Source organism: Desmodus rotundus, chromosome 8, assembly GCF_022682495.2.
Source record: "Desmodus rotundus isolate HL8 chromosome 8, HLdesRot8A.1, whole genome shotgun sequence".
NCBI lineage: Eukaryota > Metazoa > Chordata > Mammalia > Chiroptera > Phyllostomidae > Desmodus > Desmodus rotundus.
In genome coordinates this window covers 108,340,797-108,356,109 of record NC_071394.1, presented here as the reverse complement: position 1 = coordinate 108,356,109, position 15,313 = coordinate 108,340,797, and the positions used below count along the sequence as shown (strand labels likewise).

Here is a 15,313-nt window from a genome sequence, read left to right as displayed (position 1 = left end):
TCCTCGTGTAGCAGGCAGGGTGTTGTGTAGAGTCAGCACTAGTAAATGTTTGGTGACATGAACTGTTTGGTGAAAGAACCGTTCTAGAACCACTAACCAGAATGCCATTCTTTTCCTTGCAAAGTAGGAATACTGCCTGAGCCTTGAACCCAACCTGAGGAACCACATCTGAGAAAGCCCTGCCTATGTCTGCCGAATAACTTGGATTCCTCATATTATTCAGGGATGAGGAATCTTCAGCAGTGTTAAATATATTACCATCAACTTTTGAGATGACATTTTTGCAAAGGAAAGGACTGCAAGGAAGGATTCTCAGCTCTGAAGAAGAGGAGAAACTGAAAAGAGACCAAGTTTCAGTTTCTGACTTTAAACAGCAAAAACTAGAAAAAGATGCTCAGAAAAACTGGGATCTATTTTACAAAAGAAATAGCACTCATTTCTTCAAAGACAGACACTGGACCACCAGAGAGTTCGAGGAGCTCAGATCATGTAGGGAGGTAATGTTACAACTTTTTTGAGCTGTTGTTCGTGTAAAATGTGTAGGAGTGCTTTTATGGAGTGAGGTAGAGAATTTATGAAGCCTGTCAGAATGGTTTGTATCTTAGAAATAAACTGGTCTCAAGTCGTTTTAGCAGTTCCTGAGTTGTATAACACATAGAAGAGGACTTTAGTGGGCATTTCTGTTTCTTTAAAGCAGGGGGGTCCCACTCATTTTCACCGGGGGCCACATCAGCTTTTGGTTTTCAGTTTACTTATTTATTACCTGTGGGGATGGAGACCTTGTCTTTTGTGTTCTGGACCTTTTAGTTTGGTTTATTTCTTCACTACGCAAATGTAGTGCCCTCTAACTTTGGGTTCTCTTTCCTCAGTTTGAAGATCAAAAATTGACTGTGCTTGAAGCTGGCTGTGGGGTTGGGAACTGTTTATTCCCTCTTTTAGAAGAAGATCTGAATATATTTGCTTATGCCTGTGATTTTTCTCCAAGAGCAGTTGAATATGTCAAGGTTGGTGCACCATCCATGTGTTTTGTTATGTTTCTGCTTTTTTAGATTTGTTTGACCTGCCCTTTATACCCATTTTCCAGTTTCAGCCCTCTCCGTGAAGTTAATCAGCTGTGATCATCATGAATGTACTTTTCCATTTACATACGTATGTAATACATACAGAAAGACAGCAGAAAAAGTGGAAATACCATAGCGACACCCATATACTTACAGCGAAATCAGTGATTGCCAGCATTTTGCTGCATTTGCTTTATAGACTTTCCTTGGCTGAGCTGCTGTGAAGTAAATTATAGGCACTTCACTCCTAAACATGTCTGTACACGTCTTCAATAAGGATTTCCTCCCCGTGACTACAAAACACACATCTAACAAAAATAACTGCAGTCTTCTAGTATCTTTAGTACCCAATCCAGTTTCAGGTATCCCCAAATAGTCCAGGTATCTTTTATAGCTATATTTAAGCAAGGGCTATATCTTATACTTCATTGCATACCTTCAATCTCCTTAGCCTAAAACATTCCTGCCCTTCATGTTGACCTTTCTCCGCACCGACGTTGAGTAGTTTGGAGAATAAGCCATTTTCTGTAATGAGAGCCTACATTCCAAAATGTTTTGATTGTTTCTTTGTATCATTGTTTAACTTGTTCCTCTCTCCCCTATTTTTGCTGTAAACTAGAAGTTAGATTTAAGTTGGGTAAATTGTTTTTGGCAAAAATAATAGGTGCTATATCTCCCATACTGCGTCATGTCAGGAGGCAATAACGTCTGGTGATCTTACTGTAAGCGATGCTAGTTTTGATCACCGGGTTAAAATTAAGGTAGGAACTTCCTAATTGTTGTGCAAATATTTCCCTTTTGCCGTTAACAAATATGTGGGGGATTCTTGGCAACACGCAGATATCTAGTTTTCCATCAGCTTTTCACAGTTCTGGCATTCATTAGACTTTTTGTTTAATATCGGTATCATATTGTATTATAACTTGCTTTTATTATTCTACATTGTATCTTGCATAGTTTTTTATCTACCACATTTTATTTAGGTGTCGTAGTATTCCATAAAATGGATATACCATACTTTAACAATTACTCTGTTGATATTTGCTTAAATTATTTATAACTTTCTGCTCTTACAAGTAGGGTTAATATAATCAGCATTATACACATGCTTACAAAACACATGTACACATTTTTCTACACATTTCTATATGTTGAGTAATGGAAAAAAGTACACACATTAAAAATTTTTTAAATATATTTATTGATTATGCTATTACAGTTGTCCCATTCCCCCCCCAACTCCACTCCATCCTGCCCACCCCCTCCCTCCCACATTCCTCCCCTATAGTTCATGTCCATGGGTCATGTATATAAGTTCTTTGGCTTCTACATTTCCTACACTATTCTTACCCTCCCCCTGTCTATTTTTACCTACCATTTATGCTACTTATTCTCTGTACCTTTCCCCCCTCCCCCTCCCACTCCCCTATTGACAACCCTCCATGTGATCTCCATTTCTGTGGTTCTGTTTCTGTTCTAGTTGTTTGCTTAGTTTTCTTTTGTTTTGGTTTTAGGTGTGGTCGTTAATAACTGTGAGTTTGCTGTCATTTTTACTGTTCATATTCTTTATCTTCTTTTTCTTAGGTAACTCCCTTTAACATTTCATATAATAAGGGCTTGGTGATGATGAACTTCTTTAACTTGACCTTATCTGAGAAGCACTTGATCTTCCCTTCCATTCTGAATGATAGCTTTGCTGGATACAGTAATCTTGGATGTAGGTCCTTGCGTTTAATCTTGGGTAATGTAATTATGATGTGCCTTGGTGTGTTCCTCCTTGGGTCCAGCTTCTTTGGGACTCTCTGAGCTTCCTGGACTTCCTGGAAGTCTGTTTCCTTTGCCAGATTAGGGAAGTTCTCCTTCATTATTTGTTCAAATAAGTTTTTAATTTTTTGTTCTTCCTCTTCTCCTTCTGGCACCCCTATAATTTGGATGTTGGAACGTTTCAAGATGTCCTGGAGGTTCCTAAGCCTCTCCTCATTTTTCCGAATTCTTGTTTCTTCATTCTTTTCTGGTTGGATGTTTCTTTCTTCCTTCTGGTCCACACCATTGATTTGAGTCCCAGTTTCCTTCCCATCACTATTGGTTCCCTATACATTTTCCTTTGTTTTTCTTAGCATAGGCTTCATCTTTTCATCTACTTTTCGAACAGATTCAACCAATTCTGTGAGCATATTGATAACCAGTGCTTTGAACTGTGCATCCGATAGGTTGGCTATCTCTTCCTCGCTTAGTTGTATTTTTTCTGGAGCTTTGAAGTGTTCTGTCATTTGGGCCATTTTTTTTTCTTTTTTTTGTCTTGGCGGGTCTGTTACTTTAAGGGGCAGAGCCTTAGGTGTTCACGGGGGCGGGGTAACGCTGGTCGCTGTGCTGTGACGCTGTACGTGAGGGAGGGGCCGAGTGGGAGCAATGGCGCCCGCCCCACTCTCCTCCAGATCCCAGTCCTTCACTCCGACACCCACAATCAAACTGGGCCCCTCTGGTGCTGGTTCCTGAGTGGGTGGGCTTGTGCACACTCTAGGCCCCTGTGGGTCTCTCCAACGACCTCTCCTGTGAGGCTGGGAGTCTCTCCTGCTGCCGCCCCAACCCCCACGGGCATTTTCAATCAAAGGTTTGAGGCTTTATTTCCCTGAGCTGTAGCCCTGGGTTGCGCGGTCTGCTTCGCTCCCCGCCGTTCATCCGGTTTATCTACATTCGAATGTGGGGCTGCGGTGTGCTACCCACTGCTCTGCCTGCCCCGCTCTCCGCCACTCTGAGTCCGGCCCTCTGAGTCCGGCCCTCTCGGTTTATCTGTGCAAATGTGGGGCGGCAGGGTCTGCTAGTGCTCCGACTGCCTGCTCCTGTCGTCCCACACTCCGCCAGTCTCGGTCCCGCCACAGCCACGCGAGTCCTCTCCACCCCGGTGCCCGTCTCTGCCCCTCCTACCGGTCTAGATGAATGTTTATTTTTTATTTCCTTGGTGTCGGACCCCCTTGCCGTTCGATTCTCTGTCAGTTCTGGTTGTGCGAGGAGGCGCAGTGTGTCTACCTACGCCGCCATCTTGGTTCTACACATTTAAATTTTAATAGATAATGTCAAGTTCCCTTCCAGAAACTTAATAACATTTTTTAATTTCACCAATAATATAAGGATATCTTCTACTCTAGGCCCTCAACATTTAATGTCAGTCTTTTTTATATCTCCCAATCTTATGGGCAAAATGTAATGTCTCCATATTTTACTTTGTTTATTTCTTACAATCAGTGAGGGTGAAGTCCTTACAATACGTAAATAAGTTAGGTTTTTTTGGTCTCTTTGGTTCTTTTGGTTTTTGCTTATGTATCCCTTCATTCCACATGTATTTGTCGAGACCCTAATGTGTGCCAGTCACTGTTGTGAGCACTGGGATTAAGTAGTGAACAAAATGGTCAGAAAACCCCAACTAATACGGAGCGTATATTATAGTATGAATTGTCTGTTGATAAGCTTTGCCCATTCTTCTGCATTTTTGCTCTTATTTTTAGTATATATTCTGTTGTATGTGTTGCAAACATTTCTTCTAGTTTTATTCAGTGTTTTATTATATTGTTCTATGACAAGGTTTAAATTATGTCACATTTATTAGTCGTTCACTTTAAGATGCTAAGGTTTTGTGTCTTGTTTAGGAGTTCTTTTTTTAAAAATTACATTTTATTGATTTTGCTATTACAGTTGTCCAATTTTGCCCGTTCCACCTGGCTTCACCCCTCACTCCCTCAGGCAGTCCCCACACCATTGTCCATGTCCATGGGTCAGGCGTATATGTTCGTTGGCTACTCCAGTTCCTATGCTGTACTTTACATCCCCATGGCTCTTCTGAAACTACCAATTTGTACTTCTTAGTCCCCTTACCTTTTTTGCCCATCCCCCCAAATCCCCCTCCCGTCTGGCAACCATTAAAATGTCCTCTGTATCTATGATTCTGCTTCTGTTATGTTTGTTTGCTTTTTTTTTTCAGATTCAATTGTTGGTAGATATGTATTTATTGCCATTTTATTGTTCATATTTGTGATCTTCTTTTTCTTAAATAAGTCCCTTTAAATTTCATATAATAATGGTTTAGCGATGAACTCCTTTAGCTTTTTCTTGTCTGGGAAGCTGTTTATATGCCCTTGAATTCTCAATGATAGCTTTGCTGGATAGACTAATCTTGGTTGTAGGTCTTGGCGTCTCATCACTTTGAATATATCTTGCCAATCCCTTCTAGCCTGCAAAATTTTTCTCTTGCTGCTTTTAAGATTTTCTCTTTGTCATGTTAATCATGTTAACCTTTGGCATGTTAATTATGATGTGTTTTGGCGTGGGCCTCTTTGCATCCGTCTTGTTTGGGACTCTGCACTTGCTGGACTTGTATGTCTATTTCCTTCACCAATTTAGGGAAGTTTTCTGTCATTTTTTTCAAATAGGTTTTCAAGTTTTTCTGTCTCTCTTCTCCTTCTGGCACCCCATGATGCAAATGTTGGAATGCTTGAAGTTGTCCCAGAGGCTCCTTACATTACCCTAATTTTGGGGGGATTCTTTTTCTTCTTGCTGTTCTGACTGGGTGTTTTTTGCTCTCTTCTATTCCAAATTGCTGATTTGATTCTTGGCTTCATCCCCTCAACTGCTGATTGCCTATAAATTGTTCTTCATTTCAGTTAATGTAGCCTGCATTCTTACTGGTGTCCATGTCCTTTTTTTATGCTGTTGAAGTTCGCTCTGAGTCCATCTGCTCTTCCCCTAAGTTCATTGAGCATCCCTATAACTAGTGTTTTGAACTCTGCATTTAGTAGTTTACTTGTCTCCATTTTGTTTAGTTCTTTCTCTGAAGTTTTGATCACTTTTTTCATTTGGGCCATGTTTCTTTGTCACCTTGTTTTGGCAGCCTCCCTGTGTTTGTTTCTAGGCATTAGGTAGAGTGGCTACGATTCCCTGGCTTGGTAGAGTGGCCTAAAGTAGTAGGTGTCCTGTAGGGTCCAGTGGCACAGCCTCCCCATCACCCGAGCTGGGTACTCAAGGTGCATCCTTTGTATGGTCTGTGTACTCCCTCCTCTTGTAATTGAGCCTTAATTGATGTTGGCAAGTCAATGGGAGGGATTTACCCAGGCTGATGAACTGTCTGTGGACTAGCTGTGACCACTGCCTACCACTGTGGAGGATCAGCTGTGCAGGGGCCCCCTCCACAGAGCAGGACTTACTTCAGCAGGGCTCTGGTGCCTGCTGAGTCTGCCTCTGAGCGTGTATTGTGGAGATGATTGAGTGGTGGTGCTTCGACATGGTCTGTAGCTGTCTGCTGGGTGCACTGGCTCTGAGACTCCCCAGGAGGTACAGGCCAATGTCAGCCACTGCCTGTGCTCTGTCTGGGGCCACCCGGCATAAAGCTACAAAGCAATCTGCAGATGGCTGCTACTTGTGCTGGGCTTAGAGGTACCCAGGCAAGGCCAAGCGGTGAACCAAGGCCATCTGCTGCTAGTGCTGGGCCTGGAGCCACTTAGCAAGAGGTAGAGGGACTCGCTGAGGCCAGCTGCTGCTTGTTTGAAAGGATTTAGGAAAATCTGAATCATGAGCCAAGACAAGCTTTTTGTATGGAAAAGCCACCAGAAACAGCTTGGGTGGGCCCAAAAGTTGTTTGGTGCCAATCAGTAGGGCATGGCAAACAGTGCAAGCCAGGTTGTTAGAGTCTCAGATATGGCGCCCCATAAAGAAACAAAGGCCTCTGCCAGCACTTCCGTCTGGGAGAAAGCTGCCCCCCCAGCTCTTGCCCTGATGCCAGATACTCTATCTCTTCCTCGTGTTTGCCTCTGGTGCCTTTCAGGCTGCTACCCTGGTGCTGGAGCTCAGGAGTGAGTCTGAGTAAGTCCATGTGTGGACTTTTAAGAGGAACTTCCAGGGATTCCAGCAGTTTCTCTTTTCCTCAGCCTCAGTCCCCGCTGATTTTTGCAGCCAGAAGTTATGGGGACCTATCTTCCTGGTGCTGGAACCCTGAGCTGGGGGCCCTTGTTCCGCAGATAGTTCTCCCAATTTTTAATCACCACAGGTGGGTATAGGACCAGCCCATTCCGTGTCTCTGCCCCTTCTACTTCTCTTGATGTGGTTTTTCTTGAATTCTCTAGTTGTAATTAGGCTTGATTTCTGGTGCTTCCAAGTAAGGGTGGTTCTGTAGTTGTAACTTTGGTGTGGTTTTACAGGGAGGCACGCTGTGTTTACCTAGGCTGCCGTCTTAGCTTTCTTAGTGTCTGCTTAGGGTTCTGTAATCATCTGTATATTCTTTTTATAATTTTGGTTATTATGTTTTCTAATTAATCTGGAAAAATTTTGGTTGTTATTTCTTCAAATATTTCTTCAGCTGTTTTCTTCTTCTTCTAGGATTCCTATTACATGTCTGTTATGCTGTTTGCTATTGTACCACAGCTCTTGGATGCTGGTTTGTTGTTTTGGGGGGTTTTTTTACTAATTTTTTTTTTGCATTTATGGTTTGTATAATTTCTAATTCCCTATCATCAGGTTTGCCAATCCTTTCCTAGGCAATAGGTATTCCTATTGAAGAACCTGCTCAAAGCATCCTATCTGTTACTACGTTTTTGTCTTTTAGCATTTGCCGTTGGTCCTCTTTCTATTCTCTCTCTGCTGAAATTACCTATCTGATCTTTCGTGTTACCTTTTTCAGTAGAACCTTTAACATTTTAATCATAGTTATTTTAAAGGCCCAAACTTTTAGTTGCAACATCTGTGTCGTGTTTGAGTGTGGTTCTGATGATTGCTTTGTCTCCTCAGACTGTGTTTTTTCTTGTTTTGGTATGCCTTATAGTTTTTTGTTGAGAGCCAGGTATGTTATGTAGGACAGTGGGTACTGAGGTAATAAGGATTTGTAATAATCTAGACAGAAGTTGGGCTGTATTTGAAGTCTGTTGTTGCTATAGTTACCTGCAAGGTTTGTTGTTGCTATGGGCACCACAGACATCAGACTCCTCTGGTGACTGCTTTTGTCTCTCCTCTTGGCTTTGGGGCTTCCCTTTGTTTTGTTCCCCATAAAGAAACTGTCTCCTCTGGCTATTCCAGCTGCAATCCACCATTATTTTTACTGGAGACTTGTTGGTAGGGTATGGGAGAACAGATTATTCCGTAATGCTCTAATTCTCAGCTTTCAAACTACATGTACACCTGGTCTCAAGACAGGGGTGTGACCTTCTGCCTCTCCAGGACTAGAGCTTGTCTCTACCATCCCTCCCCCAGCGGTGGGAGGTACCTACCAGTGTCCTCATCTATGGTCTTGAGGTCATTCTCCCTGCAGATTAAGGCTAGATCTGGGCAGAGTGGTACCCTTCCCCAATGGCAGTGCCTGAAGGCTGCAGGCCTCAGGTGACCTCTTTCCTGCAGATTAAACCTTTCTTCCTTAAAGGAGATGGGAAAGTGCAGCACCAGAAAGAACACCATCCTCTCTTTGAGAGCCTGGTGCTGTTTCTGGCAGAAACCCATGCAGAAGGGTGGGAACCCCCGGGAGCTTCACTATAACAGCCACACTCAGTCTTCAGCAAGTTCTCAGATGTCTAGTTTTATCTTTCCAGTCTGGAGGCTTCTGCCTCAGGTAAGTGCGTGCTTGGGTCCTATCTTTCCCTGAAAGCACCTGTCTCTCTCCAGATTTCGGGAAGGATGGCTGTTTTCTGGCCTCTGTTCTTTGATGGGTGCGCAAAAACATCGTTACTCTGCTGTCTTTCCAGCTTTTTTCTTACTGTACGGTTGGGGGCTACATATTCCCACCTCTGTCTATCCCTGAGCTGCAACCGGGAGTCCTTTATTTGTCTGAGTAGCCAGTAGTCATTTAATACAAATAGATATCTAGTAGTTCAAACACAATAAATTGAGTGAAAAAATCATTTTTCCTTCCTGATAATTGTCACATTTATTATCTGCCATTTTATACATTTAATAGTCATTTTTGTCGTATATGTTTTTCCCCGCCCAGTACTGAATTTCTCCACATACCTGGGTCTGTTTGGGGACTTGTTCTTCTCGGTCTGTTGAAGCCCACCAACCAGAGTGTACCGGGAGCACACTTGTAGTAAACAGAAGTTGGGTTACTTAGCTTGCTGCAGCAAGGGGAAATGCGCCCAGAAGAACTGCGGGAGGCTTCCTTCTGGGATCGGGTTCTGTGGTGCGTAATTCAAAGGAAGATGAGGGAAGCAGAAGGCAGTTTGGGATGACGATCCTCGTGGCAGTGCATGTTTCTGAGATGCTCAGGTTCGAATGTGTGGTGGGCCGTGTTCTCTCCTCCGTTAACAATGATTTGTTAAAATGAAGTCTTGGCCCTCACAGCGATACTGAATATACATGCTTGAATGTGCACATCGCTCCTAACTCAGTTTTACCTGTAACAAAATGGTCAGTGATCTCCGAGCAGCAGAACACGAGTAGAAACAGGATCTCCTTCTGAAGCCGTAGTTTTCCATATGTATCAACATGGATGTTGAATTAAAATTCTTTTGTGTTTTTCTCCTCTTTAGCAAAACCCTTTGTATGACGCACAGAGATGCAAGGTGTTCCAGTGTGACCTGACTGGAGAGGACCTTCTGGAGCATGTGCCCCCAGAGTCCGTGGATGTGGCCATGTTGATATTTGTGCTGTCTGCCGTTCACCCTGAGAAGATGCACCTGGTCTTACAGAACATTCACAAGGTTAGTGGTTTGGAGCCTGCACTTCAGGGGTCGGACATCCCAGTCTTCTCACTTCCCTTCCCTCCAAGGATCCTGTACTGTCTAGATTCAAGAGCTCCCATTCGCCCTGGGTAGGCTGGATAGTCAGTGTGTGGAGAGGGATTCTCCACGTAAAACTTCCACCCTAACCTTTGATTTGTCTGGTGGCTACTGCTGCTCTTCAGGGCTCAGCCAACCCTGGAGCCAGGATGATTTTTACACACACAAATGACCAGTGGTAACCCTGTAGCTCACCTGGGAGGCACCAAAGTGCAAGTGTGCATCACCCAGAAAGCCTGTGCACCTCCCCTGTTCCGTGAGTCGTGGGCTTCGGTCAGTCTGCTTTACAAAGGGAGAGGAAAGCATTCAGCAAGTTGAAAAGGTGAATGTTAGGTAAGAGAGATTCTGTGTATTTAGAGCTATACATTAAAATTCAACCCTGATTTTAATTATTTTAAAAGAGTAGTGAGGTAGAAATTTTAAGACACTGGAAACCTATTAGGGAATAATTATTCCCACTTAAAACAATATTTTAAAAAATATTCAGGTATTGCCACATTGGTTTTAGCCCTCTGAGGTTTTTTAACTTTTTTTTTTTTTTTTTCCTCCTTAACCTCTCCTTTCCCTGCCCCTGGTATCTGAACACATGAGAACCCAGCTTGTACCAGTAAATGGGCATGGAACTTAACCTGAGTTAAGAGGGAAGAGATGGTAGGATCACCTGATTTGAAGGTCCAGGTGAAGGTGAGGGATTATTAAAAATGGGGAACTAGAGAGAGTGAAAAAGATGGTGGGGCGGCCAGAGAGTGCCCCTGGTGACAGAGAGGGTCAGAAGGGTTACACTTTCTAGTGCTGACAAGGCCCCAGGCCGTTGCCGTGAGTGTGAGTGGTTTCAGTGGGGGCAGACGGGTCTTTGGAGGAGAAGCTCAAGTCCTTACGAAGCCAGCAAGTTTGGAAGGGTAATCCACATGTGTATTGAAATTAACCAGAATTGCTAATGGAACAGTATTGAGAATAAGAGAGTAAACTGAAAGATACATCCATCATGAAATGACGAGACATGTCCTGGAGCCAGCAGACGACAGTAACAATAAGGGATGGTGGATGATGTAACCTGATGACAAGAGACCCAGAGCTGGGGCGGTTAGGGAGGGGAGAGGGGAATGCGCAGAAAGTAGCAACGAGGAGCAAGGGCGGAGACCAGTTAGGTCTTCAAGCCCAGGGGTACAAGGGCCATGGGAGAAAGTAGCTGTGACTTGAGAGGTTGCAGGGGAAACGGAGTCGTCGGGACAGTCAGGTTTCTGTGAGCACACGAATGAGGGAACATTCAGAAGAGGTCGTGGATACTAGTGATTTCACTGATGAAGATTCCAGGTGTTAGGGAGTAGTTAGGGCAGAGTAAGGAATATCGGGAACTTTACGAGGATGAGGATGCCCACTACCATTCGTCATTATCCGGGGGGACCTATTAAGCTCAAAAAGACAAGAAAAGATTTAAGGATGAGAAAGAAACAAAGCTCATTATTTTCAGATAATATAGTTGCCTAAATAGAAAATATTAAAAGGATTACAAATGCTGTTGTAAGGTAGATCTAATTACTCCAGGATGTTAACACCAGAGAAATTTAAAAACCACATAATTTTAGACTGAAAGAAAACCTTACAATTGAATTCCCTCATTTTTGGAATGGAATGGTAAAGTAAATAGACCAAATTGTTATCAGAAGACCCAGATTTTGGTCTACCCTGTGCCACCCACTGACTTGCCTTGAAACCTCAGGCAAATCACTTCTACTCTGAGTCTTAGTGCTTGTGAAGTGGGCGTACCTGCCCACTCCTTGGAGTCATTGGGGGGACGAAAGAACCCAGCACTGAGAAGTGCCCGGTTAACTAACTGCACAGCGCCGTGATCAAAGGGGGCGTTAGCATCGTCATTGTTACTTTACAGATGAGAAAACGTGCAGGGAGGGGTTTGATTACTTGTCAGGGTCGTTCAGCTAGCTAATGGAGGAAGAGCGGTAGGAATGAGATTGCCGAGTTCCCGAGAGTGAGCTTTCCCTATCCCGTGCAGCTCTCATTCCCTTCTTCGGCAATGAAGAGTAAGTCTCTCTCGTATGAGCCAATTTTCTCAGAATTTTCTCCTCTCACTTACTCACAATTTAAAACTTAGCATTTTTGACCAAGGTAAGAAATTTTTATCCCAGAGGCTCTTTACTGACAATGTTTAAGATGCATGCTATTATTGACAAGAGTTTACTAAATGAGAGAATCTGTTAGCACACTTGGAAATATGTATCATGGACAATACTTTATATTCTGTTCAGAAAGAACTACATCAAACTATGTCAAATGTCTGTTATAGGCAGTATATGTCATATCTTAAAAGATGTCTTGTTGATATAATGGGTCAGAATAAGAGTTAATAAAATGTGTGCCCCTTTGAAGTCCACTCTAGTTTGGTAATATTGATGCAGTTTGAAATAATTTTCACATGAAAAGCAAGTGTCACAGTGTGCACCCCTTTCTTTGCATCCTGAAAAACATGTGGCCATTCGCTTTGTAAAACAGGTGGTTATACCCACTCCCTGCTGATCCTTTCTGGATCAGTGACACCTGTCGGTGACACCTGTCTCTGATAGGCTTTAGTGGGGGCCTCCACTTGGGCCTGACATTGAAGCCCTTCCCCGCACTCTGCCCTGGCTGGCCCGCTCCTCCTCACGCCAAGAAGTGCAGCACAGTGTGGGGGCAGTGCTCAGTTACTCCTCCCCCCGGGGTCCCCCTTTCTTGTCAGTACTGTCAGTGGAATTGGACTGGCCCCACACACATACACACATGTCCCGAGGCTAACGGATGTTTCTGGTTCCACAGGCTGATGCTTTTTGACCCAAGTGTGAGTCCTGACACTCCCCCCCCCCCCCCGCCCCCCGCTTAGTAGCTGATATACAGTTGCAGGCAAATCACTTAACTCTTTCGATGTCAGTTTCCTCTCCTCACACGAGGATGAGGATGATAATCACGCTCGTTCCTTCCTCTCTGAATTGGATGAAGATCCAGTGAGACAGTGTCTGGAGTGCGCTGCACAGTGCTAGGCGTATGTCAGTTAGGGCACGGTGGGCAAGCTCTGCATAATTCCAGCACAGGGAAAGCAGAGTGAGACTCGGAATGAGGAAAGCCGGGCACAATCAGTAAAAAGTCAAAATAACACCATATGTCTTTAAAGAGACCATTGGACCACAGGGTCACAGAATAGGAGATGCTAATAAAATGTTGGGAGAGTGTGCTTTAATGAGGGTAAGACTTTCGTTTAATATCTTTAACATCCTAATTGTTCGACACTGGACCTCCCAGAGTGTCTTGTGAACTCTCAAGAAGTATCACTGCAGGGGCACACTGCCGGGTTTGACTGTGGCTTTGATTAGCAGGCCCTTTCCCTTCGCGTTATGGGGGTTTCGGTCTGACCCCTTTCCCAGTGACCATATGGGCAAGTTCATTTCATCTCCAAGTGAATCAGATTTTTCTTTCATAGTAAACTTTGTTTGGGTTCCCCAGAGTTATATGCAGCCAACTTTTGCTTTGTAGGTATTAAAACCAGGCAGAAATGTCTTGTTCCGCGACTATGGGCTGTATGATCACGCCATGCTTAGGTTTAAAGCCGGCAGCAAACTCGGAGAAAACTTTTATGTTAGACAAGATGGAACCAGATCGTATTTTTTTACTGATGGTAAGACGAATGGAATCTGTCTCTGTTTACCTGATTGCGTCATCACTGTATACTGGTTGGGGGTGGGGAGGGTGCTACTTAGCACTTGCACGAGACCCTGGAACAAGCTCTCTGTCACGTGCCACTTACCTAGCACCTGGGACAATGACGACACAGCCTCTGGCCAAGGTGAGCTCGCAGCCTCCTCTGGTGACAGTGTCTTGTTAGCCGGTTAACGGACAGGCTCCTGTGTGCCATGTGCGTGCCCTCCCAGGAACTGTGCTGGGGAAGGGGATGCAACTCAGAATCTTCTTCACGCTGTTCAGTCAGACGTGGAGGAAATAGGACAATGTACTGCCTCGTAGTTACTCTCCCAGATCACAAAGAAACACTTTTTTAACGATTTTATTTATTTATTTAGAGAGAGGGCAAGGGAGGGAGAAAGGGAGAGAAACGATATGAGAGAGAACTGTCATCCATCAGTTGCCTGTCCTCCGCCCCCCTAACAGGGTCCGAACGAGCAACCCAGACATGTGCTCGGACCAGAAATTGAACTGGTGACCGTACAGCTTGCGGGCCAGTGCCCAGCCAACTGAGCCGTACCAGTCAGGCCAAAGAAACAGTTTTCCATACAAGTGATTGGGTCTGCGATTAAATGCAGAAATTTTCTATAGAGGGGTCCTTAAAAAGTCATTTTTTATTTTAAAAAATCCAAACATGCGTTTCAAGCCTACTTAATAACCTGGACCATAAGATAATTATCTTTTTAAGCTCTTAAAAAATGTTTTTATTTCTTGAAATAAAATACTCTTTTAGATTCTAAATGAAAAATGAGTGAATACCATTCAGACTGCAAAATCATAAAAAATGTCAGGTGAAAATCACGCATTTGTTTTAATGTTTCTGATTCATGCGATTTGATGAAACCAGTTGTAAGTAAGTGAGAAGACGCGGTAACATCTAAAACGTGCGTCAGAGCACAGTTCTTGGAGTGATGCTCTTGGTTAGCGCATCTTTGTTCCATAGCCATTTATTCTACTTGTTTATGTCACACGTAGTGATGTAGTTTCGGGTTAAATTTTCTTAAGGTCTGTCGGCAGCAGATGATCTTCCTCCCGCACCGGTCGGATTTTCCTCCTCCTTGTTTAAAGAGGTGAGGCGCTTGACGCCAACACATGGAGCACGTGCACTCTTTGTACGAAAACAGCCAGTCGGGAACCGTGTTGCTTTTTACTCACACGTTTGCACTCGGGGACTCGCGACGTGGGCTTGGTGCAGGCTGCCCTCAAGCTTCTCTGGTTGCCTTTTTAGTTAGGGGTTTCTATTGGAGTGTAAGATGATGAGAAGTAGAAGTGTGTCCCTTTTAAAACAAAACCTTTAACTTTTAACATTGAAGTTTTCATTACGTTAAAAAAGACAAAATCCGTCTCAGCCTTCCAGCCCTCCTTACCCCACGGCAAAGCAAATGTAACGGCTTGTCGTTGATCTGCTGTCTTACAGAGTTCCTGGCTCAGCTCTTTACGGACACAGGTTATGAAGAAGTGGTGAACGAGTACGTGTTTCGTGAAACGGTGAACAAAAAAGAAGGCCTGTGCGTGCCCAGAGTTTTCCTTCAGAGCAAGTTCCGAAAGTCTCCCAGGGACCCAGCTCCGGGGACCCTGGGCCTAGGTCACAGGTCCTGACCTTTCGCGAGGTTGACTTTATTCCTCCCTCGAAGAGGAAAGTTTAAGGTCGCTCTTTTTATTCTGTATATTTTTATATTTTAACTTTTTAAATGAGTATATATAATTTTTGTATTAAAAAGTAACAAGAGTGTGTGTGTATTCTAGAAATATAAAAATCAAATAAAATTGCAAGGTCTCAAA

General features: G+C 43.7%; 1 protein-coding gene across 4 annotated transcripts in view; it reads left to right on the top strand.

Moving 5' to 3' along the window:
- The window catches only part of METTL6 (methyltransferase 6, tRNA N3-cytidine), a 16,046-nt gene extending 733 nt beyond the window's left edge, over positions 1-15,313 (top strand). The window contains exons 2-6 of one of the 4 annotated variants that reach the window (XM_045199832.3): positions 224-497; positions 870-1,004; positions 9,560-9,730; positions 13,328-13,469; positions 14,949-15,313. In XM_045199832.3, the coding sequence (XP_045055767.1) occupies positions 273-497; positions 870-1,004; positions 9,560-9,730; positions 13,328-13,469; positions 14,949-15,130 (855 nt within the window). In that variant the 5' untranslated portion in view covers positions 224-272 and the 3' untranslated portion in view covers positions 15,131-15,313. Of the gene's footprint in view, positions 1-124; positions 498-869; positions 1,005-9,559; positions 9,731-13,327; positions 13,470-14,948 lie in introns of all 4 variants that reach the window. The other 3 variants (XM_024565969.4, XM_045199831.3, XM_053929740.2) reach the window with 3 other exon arrangements.